This window comes from Stylophora pistillata, chromosome 8, assembly GCF_964205215.1.
Source record: "Stylophora pistillata chromosome 8, jaStyPist1.2, whole genome shotgun sequence".
Lineage (NCBI taxonomy): Eukaryota > Metazoa > Cnidaria > Anthozoa > Scleractinia > Pocilloporidae > Stylophora > Stylophora pistillata.
Window position 1 is genome coordinate 16284749 of NC_142526.1, and position 18688 is coordinate 16303436.

The 18688-nt window shown below is 37.5% G+C and overlaps 2 protein-coding genes and 1 long non-coding RNA gene across 4 annotated transcripts in view; 2 read left to right on the forward strand and 1 right to left on the reverse strand.

Annotated features, from left to right (window-relative positions):
* The first annotated feature begins 145 nt into the window (after nt 1-145).
* Nucleotides 146-3361, forward strand: LOC111321485 (uncharacterized). Its single transcript, XR_015990619.1, has 3 exons — nt 146-909; nt 1345-1865; nt 2597-3361. It is a non-coding gene; the product is annotated as an uncharacterized LOC111321485 (long non-coding RNA).
* A 3309-nt stretch (nt 3362-6670) lies between these two features.
* The window catches only part of LOC111321492 (inhibitor of growth protein 5), a 29660-nt gene continuing 17642 nt past the window's right edge, over nt 6671-18688 (forward strand). Inside the window, exons 1-3 of one of the 2 annotated variants that reach the window (XM_022924384.2) lie at nt 6671-6720; nt 6907-6993; nt 10270-10328. The gene's annotated coding sequence lies outside the window, so the exon portion shown is untranslated. Of the gene's footprint in view, nt 6721-6906; nt 6994-10269; nt 10329-18072; nt 18186-18688 lie in introns of those variants that run through there. The other variant, XM_022924387.2, reaches the window with a different exon arrangement.
* Nucleotides 7841-16509, reverse strand: LOC111321491 (uncharacterized). Its single transcript, XM_022924383.2, has 3 exons — nt 15903-16509; nt 11912-12215; nt 7841-9703 (listed from the first exon to the last, which is right to left on the reverse strand). The coding sequence occupies exons 1-3, from the start codon at nt 16219-16221 to the stop codon at nt 9451-9453; spliced, it is 876 nt and encodes a 291-aa protein (XP_022780118.1). The 5' UTR covers nt 16222-16509; the 3' UTR covers nt 7841-9450.

Genomic DNA, 18688 nt, shown 5'->3' on the forward strand with positions numbered 1-18688 from the left:
CATTCATACGGAAACGTTTAACATTCAAGCGAACATTCAATATTCAAGACAACTCGTCGTTCACGCTAACATTCGTCACTCGAACCGAACTTCTACATGCGTTCCAGACGATGATTATTATCAATTCAACTTTCATGTCGACACTCATCATTCATAAAAGACTGGGACCCAACGGTCCCTTTGGCTTGGGTGAGGGAGTGGCGACCAAGCCATTGATTTTTCAAAGATGGAGGCCGATGCTAGAGAGGTGTCTTCGGCACGAGTGGAATCCCCAGCCTACTGAATCTTTTCAATAATCATGACAGCATAGACTATTACAGAGGTGATACCTCACAGACTCGTGCAAATACATTGTATCACCACGCTGTCCGTCTGTGCTCATTGGGTACTGTTGCGGAATCTACCGTTGAGAAACTGAAACTCACGGTGGACTTGTTGTTCAGTTCAACAACCTATTACCCTTCTATTTGTTTTCAGTTCGATATAGAACACTGAAGGAAAAGGCTGTCCTAAGTTCCGAATCACCCCCGAGTATGTTCGAAAACAGTTTAAAAGCAGTTCAAATGGCCACCATGCTAGGAGTTTCTGAGAGAACTGAACATGTACGAAGGCGCGCTGTAGAATTTGGCATAGAATCAAGTGGAAGTTTCAGCAATGTTGATGATGCTACATTGGACGCAACTATAAGCAATTTATTGGTTCAATATCCCAATTCTGGGTACAGAATGATGCTTGTGCACCTAAGAGCTCTTGGACTTAGGTGAAGCAGTTGAGAGTAAGAGCAAGCATGCAACGTGTAGACCCATGTGGTTCCGTGTTGCGATTGTTTCTGGTCACAGAACGAAGGTAGTACGATGTGCCTTGTCCCAATGCTCTGTGGCATATAGGTGGGAATCATAAACTTGTGAGGTATGTAATGTCTCTTAGTAAAATTGGTGTGATCCAATTTGGTTATGCCCTGTAAGATCTAGCATTCTGTCACAGTTGCAGAACTTTCTACTGCTTGTATGTTCAAAGGGAACAACTTCAATCGCTGTAACTTGTTATGCTTGAAGCCGGCTTGCTGTGGATTAAAGGTATTAAAGTGCAAATGGATGTGTAATTTGATAACTTCGTCTCCTTTCACACCGGAAATGATTTTATTTAAGTCGTGTGTTTCCTCTACAAATGGTATCTCACATTAATTTTGACGTCTGCAAGTTTTTATCATACCTGTGTCCTTTCCAGGATGGACCAGATTGGCACACTGAGCGTGATTGTTTTGTTTTGTTTCCATGCAGTATAACTGTTAATTTAGGAACTTTAGGAAATATCAATGATGCTCTTAACTGTCTTAAATAACAGGTGGAAATTGGTAATTCATGGTGGAGTTGATGGTTTTTCAAGAATTCCTGTTTATTTGAGGTGCTCTGGAAACAACCAAGCAAGTACTGTTTTGGAGTTATTCAATGAGGCAGTTGCAGAATATGGATTACCATCAAGAGTTAGAAGTGACAAGGGTGGAGAAAACACTGAAGTATCACTCTTTATGCTTTCCAATCCACAAAGAGGCCCAGGAAGGGGTAGCATGATTACTGGGAAAAGTGTACATAACCAACAGATTGAGAGACTTTGGAGGGATGTCTACTATCAAGTTACATTCTTATATTACAATTTTTTCTATCACATGGAAGGCTGCCATGTTTTAGATCCAGACAATGGTGTGCACATGTTTTGTTTACATGATGTGTTCATCCCTCATATAAACAGAGATTTGGCTGGCTTTGTGGCTGCATGGAACAGGCATGGAGTTACATCAGCTGGAAATCAACACCATTGCAGCTCTGGATTCTGATCTTGTAGTAGCACAAGAAGTATTTGATGAGGTGTTGTTCAGGGTTTGATTTGTTCATTAGACAAGTACATATAAGAATTTCATCCAGGCAACTAAAATTCTGTCAATGTTGTACAGTATACAGCACAACCAATTTATTTGTATTCCATAGGGAATTTACTAATAATTGTTTTTAAAGTAATCAAAAGTACATTTACCACTTTTTTCAGCTTGCCAGAAAAAAAAATCCAATTTGCTTATTCAACTCATCTGTTTTGCAGCAGAGTGAAAACAGAAAAGGAACCACTTCAAACAGTAATAACATTTTACTTTTCAAAATTTTTTTTTTTAAGGTGAATTTTTTTGGAATTCTCCTCCAGGGTATTAAACAGGGAGGTTTTGTCCAGCGTTTACTCTTGAATTATTCACCTCATGTATAGCAGTACCTAGCAGGAAGATTATATGTCACCCTCTCCTTCTGTAAAGAAGGGGTTTGTCCTAAAGTGCAGGAGGGGGTAGGTCAGAAAAATGGAATTTCAAGAAGACACATTAAATGTAGCCCACCCCCTCCTGTCCTAATTATGACTAGTCCCTAAGAGAGATGGATGTGGCATCTTTATTCAACCATTTTAATCTGGGAGAGTGCAGTGTGGGTTCTCTGGTGCTTTTCATCACACAGGCTCTACTTAGGTTGGCAAGCTTTGCACCCATCTTGAATGACAAGACCAAGGGAGTGTAGTGTATCAATAAAATAAAAGTAGTTATGGATTCTTTTTATCACAGAACTGCTCATATGGAAGTGACTGGGGTGGCCCTTTGCCACGAGAAGAGTGGGATGGGCTTATAGATGGAGTGGATGCTCCCTCCATTCCATGTCCCATACAAGAAATTGACCTGGAGAGACTCAAGATTTTAGTCAGTCTCTTGGATGAAAATGACTGTTATGGTTTAGACAGTTTCTTAAAAGTGTTGTCCTTTGTGAGTGACTACTTACCCTGATCTTTTCCTTATCAGAAGCTTGGCATATATAATAATTTTTAGTGAAGGTATTTTTCCATTGAGATGGTGAGTAAATGTTAGGACAAAGGAAAAGTTTTGCATTGGTGTGCAGTCACACCAAATAATACTTGGTTCTTAGGCGTGTTTTCTTTTTAAACACAACTTTATTTATCGATAATTTTTTTAACAGTTCATGTTGTAATAAGGCAACAATAATATGCACATAAACAATGTCATAGCACTGTACTTCTCTACTGAATATGAACACCGTAGCCTGCAAACAGGAATAAGTTTTTGATAATTTTGGCAGATGAAATATTGTTTAAAGTTTCTACAGGGAGAAATGCTTTCAGCTTTTGAGAAAAAAAGAGAAAAAAATCGAACTGATTAATAATCCACGTTTTTCAAATTCTTATCATTTCGGGCATTTAAATAAAGCTACGCTGTTAATGAACATTAGTATCACAAGGAGTGTTGGCAGATTAAGTAGCACATTGTTTTCTGGGAAAATGTAACAATAAAAATCAATTTCTCAAAATTCCAAACAAAGTAATTAATTTTCTTGTTTTGACAAAATTGGGAAAAAACTAATATTTTTCATGCAGACGTCCTCTTGTATAAAACTTTTATCAAGTCTATAAATTTAAATTAACATGGTTTCTGATATTCCAAACTTGTCAACCAAACAAATGCAGTGCCTTGAAAGTCAAGTTATAATATTGAAAATCAATAACTGCTCTGAAATGGATGAAACAGTAAGTTATTGTGATTTGCTTATTTCTATCCACCCATGGACATGGCTCATCCTCGGTGTAAAAACCTGTGAGGCTCACGAGTGACGTAAAACAAAGACAACAAAACATAAACAATAGCGTACAGCAAAACAATACCTCGTGAAACAAAGAAAACCTCTCAGGTTTTTACACCGAGGATGACCCAAAACATCGTTTGTTAGAGTTGTCACCCCCCCCCCCCGTTTTTATTTCTTCTTCAACTCCACGGAGTTAAAGTTCTGCTAAACCGAGCTAGAGGGGTGTTGACACTTTGGCAAATGACATTTTAAAGGACAGTAACGAAACGGGATCAAACCCCAACAGTACCCTGCTATATGATCAAGGCAGGCGTATAACAACCCATACAAACCTTTATAAATATAAAACGTTGCGCAACACGGTAAGAGTCACGTCTGCTTTTCTAGTAGTGAGCTTGGGCTGCCTGTGGATAAAGAAGCCAATTTGGCGACTTTTGATCGGTGGTAACAAGGCGAGCTGCAATTTTGTTATTACTCAGTGTTTATGACCAAAAGGGAATCTGAGAGAAAATTTTCCTAAATTATAATGTATCTGACTTCTTTAAGGAAATTTGTCTTTATCTCACAGTTTTTCGAGTATTAAACTTTGAATTGAGGATTCGCCCAAACCACCAAAAACGATTGCTCGCTCGATTTTTTTCTGGCCACCTATTTATGATTGTTGGGTTGCCAAATAGTAGCTTTGAAAAGAGGCTTAGTGTAGAGCCCTGAGTTGTATTATTAACTGCATAATTTGGCTAAATGACCAATCATGTTTTATATTTTATTCATCGCAAACTACTCCACAAGCTGAAATACTCCTAAGAGCCCTTAACTAGTGCAAGGAGCATCCTGAACCTTCCAACACTTGTGAAGCGGCATGGCAAATGATTCCACGGCTATTAAACACAAGAAATATTCCACGTGTGAAAAACCGAGGAAATTTGTTGCGTTTGCAGTCTCTCCTCGTCTTGAAACAACGTATATCTCCGTTAACTTTAGTAGTCTCTGATCTGATATGAATTATTTTCCTCTTGCTAAATCGCGACTTCTATAGCTAGTCTTTAATGATTTCCGCCTTATTAATCGCCGCAAAGCATGCAGTTTTGATATGATCTTCAACCACGGTGCTTTGCTCTGAAAACTTTTCGTCACGGTGAATCATTGAGGTAACACTTTTCTCAACTCCAAAAGGAGTTTTACTCGATTTTTGAATTTCGAAAGTTTGATGCGAGAAAAACTTGTGAAAAAGCAACCTGAAGCCCAAAACAAGAATTAGGTCTCATCTTCATTACATTAGCTTCTTTACAGTCAAAATACTTTAGCTTATTTCGCCCATTACCTTTTTTCTGGAATTTAGACAAGGTTTACACTAGAGCAAATTGTTCCGGATTCATGATGAATCCGAAACGTTTTAGTACCGGATTGATGTTGCCGTTTACACGAAAGTGGACGAATCCGAAATAAAAACTCCCCGGTTTGGTCGTGTCTCCGGAGATTTTGAATCCGGAATTTAAAGTGTGAACTTTGAATCCGATAACTTTTGAATCCGGAAAGTTTTGTCGTGTAACCGCTTTTTTTCTCGAATCCGGATATTATTTCCGCCTTCAATCTTTTGAGTTTGCGGTGAAACCAAGATGGAGGTCTGGTGCTAACATTGCTGGCGGTCTCCGGTTGCCTAATCTTGTTGCAGGTTCAGGCGATAAATTTTATCATGTGTACCACAGTATTTCTGAGGAAACGCAAATTATTATTGCAAGGAAGTTTAACGTCAGCCACACTTAATCGCCGACGACGTAGATGGCAGGATCGAAGACCGAGACGGTTTTGGGTTAGGCCAGGTCGAACAAGTGCCTGGTGGGACAATATGATGGGAAATGTCACGGTAGCTAGCGAGTGGAGAGAAAATTTTAGAATGTCCCACCCTACCTTTATGGAACTTTGTGAAGGTCTTAGGTCCCTACTTGAGAGAAAATCAGAAAAAAAAACCGGAGTTGTCGTCGTGTGTAAACGGTCAGGAATCCGAACATCCTTTCAGTGTAAACGCCTACGAATCCGAATACTCCAAAATTGATGAATCCGGAAACATTTACGAATCCGGAAAACTCTCCTCCAGTGTAAACCTAGCCTTAGTGTATTTTCATACTCGTTTACGTGGTCTCGTTGAAGCCTCGCCTTACAAGTCCACCCAGAGATGTAGTTTTCTCAATTTGCAGACCTACATGCTATTTAGAGAACACGAAACCGCAACATTGACGCACTCTGTATTCAGTGCAGGTGTTTAATCCCTATTTTTGGTTCATTGGTCTCATTTCTGTTCTGTAATGCCATGATTAGGTATGTCACTGTACTCTGCCAGTCGCCTTCCGCGGTGATCGCCGTCTTTTTCTCTTAAGGAATAACAATGTACCTGCGGAAAAAGTAAAGAATCGGACCACAAAAGTGATAAAGATCTCCAGAGATCAAGAGCAGATCACCGAGGACCGAAATATTTCCAAATCAGTGGTACTGAGAAAAAAAGCTGTCGTAACTCACTGTGAGGTTGTCCTCGCTCTAGATCAATCAGAACTTTGATTCCCAAATGGCATCAGGCAGATTGTCGATTTCAAGGATGTATTTCAAAACCATTGATCGTAGAATGCTCCAGATATTTTCAAGTTTATAGAGTAAAATATTTAACATATTTTGGAAATAAAAGCTGACGGTTGCGCAGATCAGTAATTTAGTCCATTTTATCTCTCTTACTGTCAATTTTCAAGTTTTGCCAGTGCCCTACCCATCGCTTGCAGTTCATTCGGTCTTGACACACAGAGAAAACTTATCAAAGGGTATTTCTTAGGAATGTTCAAAGCTCATTTCTATTATTTTGCAGCGAGGATAAAGAGAGCTTTCATGCATGTCAAAACAAAACAGGTAAAATTAAACAGCGCCAAGAGTTAACGTTCCCGCCGCGAGATCATAAACTAGCCAATCACATTAACTGTAATATCAATTGGCCAATAAGAGTGCGGATTAGTTTAGCGAGTAGAAAAGGTCAGATACCGAAGGAAGAAATTTGTTTACCAGTTTACTGATCGTTTAATGCCGATGTGAGCGCTGGCTTTGTGGGGAAGCGCAGGTTAGTAAATCATTTTTGTAAGGTTTTCTAATGGTCACATTTTTTTAAACTTTAGGAAAGATAGGTTTGCAGGATTAGTTGAACGAATGTCGATCTCAGCTAAAAAATGTGTGATCATTCGGGTTTGAGATCAATTGCATTTTCCTCTGTGAGTAACAAATTCCCTTATCTTTTGAACTCCAACAGAAAACAACTAGGCAAACAAGTCAATAATAGTACTTGTCCTCCTCAGTACTTAACCTTGATCAATGTTTATTAAAATATGTTTGTTTGGTAAGTAAACATTTCCTCTTTAATATAAATTAAATAAGGATTTCTGCTCTGGGAAATTACACTCTCATTTAATACTTCGTTATTTGGTATAGCAAGAGTTCATTAAGCTTACTCCAGGTAGTTCAAAGATATGAGTCTATTCGGTGAAGCTGGTTTAACTCTTTCCATCAAAATTCAAAACTTTTTTTCAATTTTCTGAGTAGTTTAAATTTGAAAATATTCATGGGTTGTAATGCATTGTGGTGGGGCAATTTGTACTTTTTCATTTGAGATTCCAACGGTGGAGTAATTTACTCTTTCCCACCTATTTTAGAATACCGGGTAATTGAAAATAGAGATACCATTTTTAAACACTAGCTGATCTCACGTTTTACCAGAACATCTACCTACAACAAACGTATGAAACATATGTGTGAACTGCGGTTATGAGACGTATATGAGAACGATCCTTCGCAGTAAAGCACTATTTGAGCAATAGTGAAAATCAAACCTGAAAAAAAAAAAAAAAAAAAAAAAAAATTTCAGGCCTGTACGGGATTCGAACCACTGACCTCTGCGATACTAGTGCAGCGCTCTACCAATTGAGCTAACAAGCCAACTGGGAGCAGGCCATCAAATTAATTCGATATAAACCCGTAGATGATAAATCAAACAACAACAAACATATGAAACATATGTGTGAACTGCGGTTATGAGACGTATATGAGAACGATCCTTCGCAGTAAAGCACTATTTGAACAAATTCCCTTATCTACCTATTATGCAGCCAACAGTCCCAAAGGGTGGGAGAATACCATAAATTGCATACAATTAAAATAGGTTTAAGTCACGAGCTACTTCCAAGAAATTGAGGGAAGAGTATTTCTTTATTTACAAACATATTTAGTAGTATTTACTATATTTATATATACAACAACTTCTACAGCCACCCCACTCTTCTATCCCACCCTAATATATCATTTTACACCACTGGGAGTAGCTAGTAATATTTGCATGGTTAACTAACTTCAATTCATTAACCCTTTGAGTGGAAATTATTTAAATAAATCTAATAACATAGCTTTTTCTTATGGAACAAAAATTATCAATCTGGTTAAGGCACGAAATAAGTCACGCTTTTAAAAGTAACTGATTAATTGATGATAAGATTAACGGGGAACCCCACTATTTCAAACTCAGTTGACTCAACCTCTTGGTAACTCGAACAAGATCTGATTTTCCTTGACCCATTTTTCCAAGCATTAACTATCAGCTGACTCAATCCATTTCTTGTTTCCCTTTGGAGATCAAGTTAGAAAAGTTCTACTATACTTTAATATTGAGAGACTGAAGTGCACCAGGAGAAATTTTATTTGTTTGGCAGTAGTAGAAATTCTTTTTTCTTGTGCAACATAATGCTTCTTATTAAACTTATCTTAAGAGCATATGGAACATCAATTTTAGTAAAAAATAAATGTAGTCATCTAATAACTATTTGTTTTTGTTCAAAATAAAATGAAGAACACTCATAATTTTTCAGAGGAGATCTCTGATGCTAATCTTTATCCATTGGATATGAACAAAAGCAATTCACTTGAATTGTTTATTCTCATTGCATAATGTGGGATATTGCTGGTATATGTTTTGTGTTACGTTATTGTAAACTCAGAATGTATTGTTCTTGCAATCTCAGCGAACATGATGGGATATTTTGGATATTATAATTGATTGAAATATTTACCTTATCACTTAAACAAATTGTCTTTTTTTTTATTCTGACAAAAGGATGATTTTCTCATCAAACTTTGAAGAACCCTTAAGGAATTGTAGCACTAAATTTATTCAATACATATAGTTAACCACCCTACTGCTCAGAATTTGTTGGACATCATTTTTCAACTGTTTAGGAATTATTGCTTTTGGCTGGTGTGTATTGACAGTCTACCAGTGTCTTTTTCCCACGAAAATAAATAAGTTGAATCCTGATGTTCAGCAATTTAAAAATAGGTCACTATTTGTCCCCATTTATCTAAGTTAAATTTAATATACTATTTTAACCATTGTTATGTTTAACATGGTTACAAAAGCACACCATATGTTCAGTCCTTGTTATCAATTAAGCACTTTCCTGTATATAACAAGAGATTTGCCTGTGTGAAAACTTTCAGGTACACAAATGTAGGGATTTGGTTGATGGAAATAGCATCTTTGTATACAGCTTAAATTTCTTTTACTTCCTTTAGTACCAAATGTTCTCGAGTTTACTCCTCAGGGATACTGCACCCATACCTCTCTCTACTGTTATAACTATTGATCAGAATCCCTGTTAAAAGACCCTCCAGGTGTCTACTGTCAGTCAACCTTTTGTATAAGAGTTTTGGGTACCTTACTTCTTGCTGAACTGAACAATGAGCTCCAAATCCAGATCTTAATGTGATCTAAACTGATTAACACTCTCTTAGCTCTCCATGTTAACTTTCAAAAGTGAGCCACAATTTCAGATAACATCTGAGAGTAATTCTGCTCAACATTCAAGGAAGGTAGTGTTACAGACTTGTCACCATCATGGACTGACACACAAGAGAGTGATGTGTTTGCTCCTGGTGTCTGCTTGTTGTTTTCAAGGGAAAGCTGAGGAAACAACTTTTCTGCCAGGCTGGTCATCATGCATGGGTCCTCTTCCAATTTTGGAAGTTGGCATGGTGTTAAATCAGATTGTACTCTTCTAGGTCTGCAAGACAAAAAAATTGAAAATTTACATTTCTAAACTTAACCATTTACAAATAAAATGTATCAGTCAAATGTACTTACAAAATAATGACTTATTAAAATTAAATTCACATTTAAGTTGGTTTATGAAAATTGAACAATCACTTTGTCCTGAAGTTCATATTAAACTGCAAACCGTTCTGGAGTAACCCTGAGATTGTATATAATTATGTAAATGCACAAAACTTTTCAATTGTTTTTAAGTAGACAGTGCCAAAACAATATGCATATGTTTACAGATTTTAATGTATCATGTACATGTGGGTGTGTAATTTACCATTGCTTAATCATGGTTTAAACAGAGAATTCTGCTAGGGGTGATGCATTCACTGTGCTTTTTTCTCATGAGCCAGCTAGGAAAGTTTAGTTCTTGGATACTAAATTTAGCATAAAAAACATTAAACGTGGGTTATACTGTAAAGGTTCATGCATCAACATCAATCGAGATTCTTCCTTGTGTTATGGGATTTAAAATGCTGTTAAAATTATTCAGGATTGTTTTTCAGGTATGTCTCTCATTTTTCATAGAGGTGGCACTTCACATAGTCAGCATCATGTCTTCATCATGATTATGGACATCTAGGAAGGTCAGTTTCATAGTTTGAATGAAACCTTACAAAAACACAATCAGTTGTTACATATGTTAATTTTGATTGTGAGCATCTTTGTTAATGATATTGATCTAAAGTCGACTATTGCTGTTTTGAGTATTGTAGTGAGGTGTCTTGGTTAATCATTGAGTGCTTGCTTCCTGTCCTTTTCATGCCATTTTAGGGCAAGGAGTGCCGGAAAAATTTGCTTATATTTTCAATATCTTCTCATGAATAAACTTTTTCTCTGGTGCAATATCGATCCAACAGTGATCTCATTCTTACACACACGTGCATAACAAACACAGTCTCCAAATTGGAAGTGGGATAAAAAACCTTAACAAGTAACTCCTAACAGGATAGTCAATGATATGATTCAACCAATAGAAAAAAGTTGCAAAGAGACTGTGTTTGCATGGTAACCTACAGATCTCATCTGTTGTAAAAATTGACAAATTATTGAGCACACAAAAGCTTTGTTGTTTATGCATGATTGATGATATGGTGAGCAATTTCATGACTTGACAATATAAAAGTGGCTGAGTATTGGAAAGCAAGGTCACTTGCAAAGTTTTAAATACTACCAACAGTATAGACATAATGGTTATGAAACTAAAAGATGAGAAGCTTTGAAAGGCCTAAGAATTTGATACATCTGTATAGTTAATGTATTCATGAGTTGGAGAGGTACTTAACATTTTTTGCCACAAAGTGTGTATTTGCCTGTAAAACAAATTTTCCATTACTTGGCCATGATTACAGAATATATCTAACCTTAGATGAAAAATCAAAGGAAACAAAAAAGATTCATAGTGGTCAGTTATTAAAAGGATTTCACAACCTCAAATTCCTACCAACACCAATTCATTGCCTACATTTGTCAAGTTTTAGACTGATATTATTCAAAATTCTGGCTAAAACCAATTTACTGGTAGGTACTTAATTTGCAACCAATATGTATCACAAAAGAACACAAACAGGAGGACTGCGGTGAGCTGAAGGTGCTGAATCACTTTTCCCCAGGCAAAATTTACACCCCACAGGGTGATAAACAGATTCACTAATATTGCAGATCCCTTTAACTTAAATTTTTCCACACAAAGCTTTAGTTACACATAGATCTAAACCATGAGCAAAGGGAAAAATGTATTTTGGTGAGGAATCTATAGCAGAGGAAGTGTGAAGAATTATATTTTATAATTGAGGAAAAAGGGGTTGAAAGAACTTGCAATCTAAGATAACTTTAGTTTTAGGGTTACCAACAAAGGAACAAATTTTCCATGTTGAAGGGAAGTATTCATGTGACAGATGACTTAAACTGCAGTGCAGGACTTGACAAATTTTATGAGAGTTGCATTTATTTAAAACAAACAGAAGAAAAGCGCATTCAGATACTAGTTGAATGTGTTCTCTCATAAGCTAGATATCTGATTAGTTATTTTGATCAGTTGCAAGACTTGTTTGAGATAGGTATATCTAAAAGATAGTTTCTGAAATAACATGGCACTCATAGGTCACATAAACTTTAAAAGCCTGCAGACCAACAGGTTACATTATAATAAAATGCTTTAAACACTGACCTTCCTCTTCTGATCACAAATTTCTTAGTCTTGTCCTCCTCTACTGTCTCAAATAGTTTTAACAGCTGCTCTTGTGGAGAAGTTATTACAAGTTTTGGTTCCTTTGGAGGTCTTGGCAAACACTTCTCCTCTGGAGGAGTCACTGGTCTTACTTTACTAACATCATAACTTGTATTGTTGGCATTGTGAAATAATGGTGGTAATGATGATAGTGTTCCTTCTGTGCTCATTGAGCTGTTCTGAATGTTCTTTGGTTCTTGCCAGAATGACTGAGGTAATGCTCTCATTCTCATTGGCAAAGGACCTGCCATATATAAAAGCAAACCATGAGTTAACCTACACTCACAGAATGACTGAGGTAATGCACTCATTCTCATTGGCAAAGGATCTGCCATATATAAAAGCAAACCATGAGTTAACCTACACTCACAGAATCAGTCCTACAAAATCTATGCAGTTTTAGCCAACAGTAAATCCTAGAAGGTAATTTTGGTGTTTTTTTAGAAGAAGAAGAAGAAGTGCTAACACTCAAAACACTAGCTTTAGAAACTGTTTATGATGGCTAATTTACATTATCAACTCAATTGATAAACCAAATCACCTGGTTATACCCCCCTCTGATGCAGCAACACTGTTTCTTTAGAAACTTATCTCCTTTATTCATTTGCAGTTTATCCTATTGTTGGTTAAGTCTTTATGAGGACTTAGTCAGAAGTTAAAGAATTGTTTTCATTTTGTGGAATAGTGCTTATCATTGATGACATGCTCATTTGGTGCTTTCTCAAAGTAAATTAAAAGTACACCCTTGCATTGAAGCCAGACATACATCAACTTTGGTAACTTCCTCTGAATTATGACACAAAGGCTTCTTCAAAACACTTAAATTTGGTGTGATATTGAAGAACTGACCACTGTTCTATTTTAAAGTATACTTCAATTTAAAATAAGAGGTCAGCCATACTTTTAATCGGAGCTGGACAGCCTAACAATTCTACCATATCTACGAATGATGGATTGCTATTAAACAAAACCTATATACTCTACACTTTTTCATGTCATCTGCAAAACAGGGACAAAGCAGAACATGTCAAACTCTTCACCAGCTGTTATATTTTTGCACCTTGCCTGTAGACATTTAATATCACCATGTACACCCATATAACTAGCATTGCAACATATCCAGCCAGACTGTCTGGCTATCCTCGTCTCCTTTTAACCAAGGCTTCTGTTACTAAAAAGCCTGTTATTGATATAAGGTATGTTACTTTTCTCACACTTTGATCAATAATTTGATGATTTGAAAACTAGTTTTCTACTTGCCATGTTGTTTGAATTGAATCCCTAGATGTATGCAGGCTAATACTATTCAGTTATTACTCCATAAAGGCAACTGAAAAATATTTTGTTCGCAATTAAACTTTAGCAATTGGATTTGAACCATGTAGATCGTGATTATCTTTAGATAAGGTCCCTTGATTAACCATTAAGATATTTAATATTCAATCTTAGCTTCAATCATCTTTAACGATTTACAACAGTGATAAGCGGCACTTTTTTTTTTTTTCAAGCAAATATCAGGAAAAAGGCACTTGAATGAAACGTGGTTGGCTTTTCCAGGAGACGTGATTTCCATTTTAAGTTAATATCATAATAACATGAACTCTTTCCAATTACGTTATATAGTAGCTGGATCTGTTTCTCCTGGTAACCAATTATTTCATTACCTAGGCAGCTCTTAGGTCAGATTGTGCACAGTTAAAAGATTGTGGTTAAATGATACTAAAGGTGGGTTTTATATTATTAGAACAATAGCATTCCAAGTTTGGCAAAATCTTAAAGAACAACAAAATAAGAAGCTGCAAACGTTTGGATTAATTCCATAATTTTGGATTGATGTCACAAGGTCTTAAAATATTGCCCTAAGTTTGAAGTTTTGCAGCTCATTCTAGATTGAGGTCTGTCTTTGAAAATTTTTGGTTAGCAGAGTATTGTGTGATGAAGGAGTATGTTGATTTTACAGCAGGGAAATGATGATTCATTAATATTAAATGCTGGTGCTTTATTGTTGGAATCATTTATCAGTTGTTTTAATTGAGATATAAATGTGAGGTTTGCTCTGCAGTATTCACTAGAGGTGTTGTTGATTGTTCAACCATGCACCACAGCATGCGTACCAGTTGTATAGACACTCGGATAAAAGTGACCTTTTGCCGTCTACCACAAATCGCATTTTCATGCTTAAAAACCTCGGTTGGTCGGCACCGGAAAGGTGAAAGAAAATAAGTAATATCTTAGTAGAATATGTTTTTTTGTTGTTCATTTTGAATACAAAGTTATTTACATTAAGTCTAACCAAGACGGGGTGACATTTTCAAAAAAGCTGAAAACCTGACTTGAAAATGGAACCGCACGATTCTCTCTCTACTTTACCTTTCTACCGGAGACATGGTACATAAAAATAAGAACAACTAAACCAGTTTAGCAGATAAGTGATAAGTCTGTGCCCTTTGGCAATATTACGTACTAAAATTTACATACCGCACTCATTTCGCTAATTTTTGATTCGATGCGCATTTCTTTCAAGCTCGATATCACGACTTAAATGGAGAAGTTCAGGTAGACCTAGTCTCAAGATGATATCTACCCGAATTCATTTATCCAAAACGTTAAGTGGTTGTGGACACTAAGTGATGATACCGACTCTATACACTTGTTTCATTGCACATTAATTCCCTGTGTGTAATCTTAGTGAGCCGCTTGCCTTTTGAGTTACTTCAGAATGATTCATCAACGAAAATGCTCAAAACAACCATTTCGCAGTCTGTTCCAATCCAGGTCAGATTGTCTCTAACAGAAGGCGACTTGTTTTGGTCATGATGTTTGCGATTTGCATGACAAAATGATTGCCGTTCGGTCACGGGATATTTTATTTTAAAGGCTCTTTGACATGGTTGAAACCGATTTTGCATGTTCAAGGGCGAATTCTCGAAAAGAAAGAGCAAAAGGCATGCACGTGTATTGGTTTTAGTTGAGACGGTCCTCGAAAGAACTTTTCAATAGCATGAAGGCATTATTTTCTTTTAGTAACTCAAAACATGACCCTTCGGTTTTGTCCGTCTGAGGATTTTGGAATCACTGGAGCTTGAAGAGCGGTTCTCTCTAAGAAACACGAAGGACAGACACCGCGAATCACTTAGCTTAACATAACCATACCGCAAAAAAGATTTTTTTTTTTCAAGAGTCGCTTGAGCGGTAGATTAGTGTATCTGTAGCAAACTCATCGAAATTTTTCTTAACGTCAATTGAACTGGACCTCGACCCTCTGTGCAAGTGAAATGTTTATATAAAACAAAGAGCCACAAGTAAATACGGCCACAATATATAAAGCGATTTTCGAGAAAAATATGTTTGTTAGGTAAACGTTGAACGAAACAGAAGGGGGATTTTGATCGCATACTTGTGTTTGAAAACACGATCAACAGTGAGACGGGTGCAAAGGTACAAATAGACTCGTTCTTGTTTAAGAGAAGTTACTTATTCCCTCATTAAAAACAATTCCCAGAGCGGCAGCACGCAATGAAACAAGTCACGTATGCCTGGGCTGCTTTGATTGATAATCGTGACAGAAGCCAACATCTTATATCGTACATGTAGTCTTGATACAGATCCACTAACAAACTAGCTTAAGTTCACTTCAAAGTAAATGAGACTGGATGAAATCGCCGCGCCGAAGGGCGCTCTGATACCGTGATGGTACAGTGAGCATGATCAAATTGGTTTAAAGCTCTGTTGGAGTAAATTCATCACACCCCAACCACAAAATATCAGTCGTCACTCTGTTATGGGAAATCTGAATGACTATTTAAATGAAATCGCGGTCGAAACACCACAATGACTTAAGTTGGATCGTACTGGGTTTTTTTAAAACGAACGCAATCGATCGGTGGCACAATTTCAGTAGGAAACGTATCACTTAATAACACAAACTCACCTCGCTTAGGTTTCAGTCGAGCTTCAAGTTTGTTAAAGTCTGGAGACGTCTCCCTTCGTTTCAAAGCGAGGTTCCCTGCTTGGGAGAGCAAAAGTCTTTGTTTTCGGCCTCTTTTAGATAATTCCTTAGCCGGGGTTTCGCGGATTGGTAATAGCGCGGGAGCGCCAACCCTATTTAGCGAAAGACTCTTGCCTCTCACTACCAGTGGAGGAGGCGATTGAGGCGAGGAAGGTCCGCATGGACTTGGCGGAGAAATACTTGGAGGAGTCCTCCAGTTCAAGGTATCCTTGTGCTGAAGTCTTTTTCGTTGAGGATCCATACTACAAGGAACTGCCAAGTCACTTTGGTACAATAATTACTCCTGCTTGCACCTTCCGGTCAGAATACTGCAGTCAAATAAGTGGCGGTGTTAGGTTTCGAACAGTTTAACATAGATTATCTTGCCTTGTTGCAAAATACCTCTCCTTTGAAAAACCTAGTTGATGACAGTTTATTCCCATTTCAAGCTAATACTGGAAAACTCGACTGTACGTCAAGAGTGATTCACGCTCGAATCGAACAAGTGATCACTCGGTGATGGTAACCATGTGTTTTCGCGCGTTACTAATAAACTGTGGGGTTGTGAGCGTTATGTGATTGGTGTATATTTACGTCACCAATTCCTCCTTCCATTGGCTCAATTCACGTGTTGCGGGCTTTTGTTCCAATTGTTGTCTATTGTTGTCAGGGATTCGGCTGGAAGTTTCCGACACATTCCGCAAAGAATTTGCATACTGTTCGGTTTAGTTCATTTCTAAGAATGGAACATTCGTCAACCCTTCTTCCGTTAATTATGTCAGTGAAAAACAAAAAACATGGGATTTGTGCATACAGAATTGATCAAACAAATTCTCAGAGAAAAGTAAGAGCGTTAAGTAATCGCTATGTTAAGTACCTCAATATTAGACTCGTCTAGGTAAGATAATACATACATGTAGATCCATCGAACGCCGTTTGTGCATGTATATGTTATGTGACAAAGAGAACAAAAAAACCGAGAAATACTGATGACCGCGATTTCCGAAGTAATCATTTAGACATAGGTACAACAAGTACCCGAAATGATACAATTTTTCTGGCTGTGAGTGTTCGCGAAAATTTGGATTAGTTTCTTACTTATCGAAATATCGCAGTCAAAACATACTCGAAGATACCAATTACGGTAAAACTGAAGGAATCGTTACCGCGCCCGTCCCTGGCTGCCTAGAGACCCAGATAAACAAATTGAGACGTGTGCGCGGGATCCGGAACTGAAGGCAATATTTATCATAAGTGCGATGCTATATAAGATCCAGGTCAGCCTAACGTTTTCATCCTTAACGGGACACGTATTCATAAAAGGAAAACTGATTTGTATGTTAGTATTCCGGCTATGCGCGGAAGGTAACTCCATTGAAAAATACTACACAAACAATATTTTTGTGGGAAGGTCCAGTTGTTTTGAACGTGAAATTTGAAATGGCGTTCATGTGACATTGTGACATAACAGTGAAATGGAAAGTGATAACCCCATTCAAGGGAGCTGCCTAACCTGCTGTGAAAGCAAATCGCCCAAAATAGCCTCGGGAGACATAGTGTTCATGCCTAAACTGATTTTTTTATTATTTTTTACCGGGGGAGGTGGCGAAGTTTCTTTTAGATAGAGCCGATTATGTTCGTCTCAGATTTTTCGGCCGTATTTCGTCAGTTATCGCGACATCTATAATTTCTCGCTTCTCCACATCTTCTATGTTTTATTTTTTTTCTGATGAATTTTTGTGTTTTGCCATTAGCTGACAATGAGGAAGGGAAAGAGAAGAGATCCCACTAAGTCCTTTGAAAATTTCAGGTACTAAGCTTTGTGGAAAGATCTGCCGTTGTTCATTAGTTAGCATTACAAGAGCAACGCCTACCTTGCTGCTTTAAAACTGAAATCGAGCATGAACGGTTCTAAGCTCAGTTTGTAGAAATTTTAGTCTTCAAAGTTTATACGTCAAGAGTTTTGTTTCTTTTCGTTGATGTTTTTTGTGATTGATCGCAAGCTGACGCGTTCGAACCCCAAAAGTTTCAACCTGTGTCCCCCCCCCCCCCCCCCCCATCTCTTCTCCCATAGGACAGAATCCAAAGGCAGGGCGGAAAGAGACGAAATCATTGACGCAACGTCTGTTCGGTCAGTATCCCGTCAGATCCGGTCGATCTCGAGACAGCAGTGGATTGAAATAACCAGGAATCACGCTAATCATTGAGAAGCAGACACCAAAACAAGTAAATGCGATAAGTTGTGATAAGTAGCCATATGTTAGGGAGAGAGACAGCGCGTGCTCGCTCGCATGACTGCTAACACTTGAGATCAGCCTGATGATTGATCGTTTCTTTTTGTTCTCTCTGTGTTTGATTTTCCCTAATGGCCTCTAAAGTTTTACAGTTAATGAAAATGTTTTGAAGGAACTGCTATGAGAACGACAATCCCGGAAGGCTGTTCAGTGGATACCTAAAACCTTTTTTCCCTTATTTACTACCACTGGTCTCTGATTGTACATTCAGGTCTCTTGGCCAGAAACAATCAAATGCCTTTATTGGAACTAAATGATTTTCATACACCTGTAACAGCCTTTATCCGATACTGTTTTAGAATACCTTATCGAAGTATTCCGATTTTCGCAATCCTAATATCGCCGTAGACAAAACAGATTGGAAAGAAACATGTTTCCTTCCGACTCTCACGCAACTTAATCCTTTTCATTGTTTCTATTGCTTAGAATTATGTA

Bases quoted from the DNA above. Each gene is read 5' to 3' on its own strand.
- LOC111321491 (XM_022924383.2), bottom strand. From the start codon at position 16,221: ATGGATCCTCAACGAAAAAGACTTCAGCACAAGGATACCTTGAACTGG. The intron at 12,216-15,902 runs GTGAGTTTGTGT...TATATATGGCAG, and splicing joins TCGACTGAAACCTAAGCGAG to GTCCTTTGCCAATGAGAATG. The intron at 9,704-11,911 runs GTCAGTGTTTAA...TTTGTCTTGCAG, and splicing joins TTTGTGATCAGAAGAGGAAG to ACCTAGAAGAGTACAATCTG.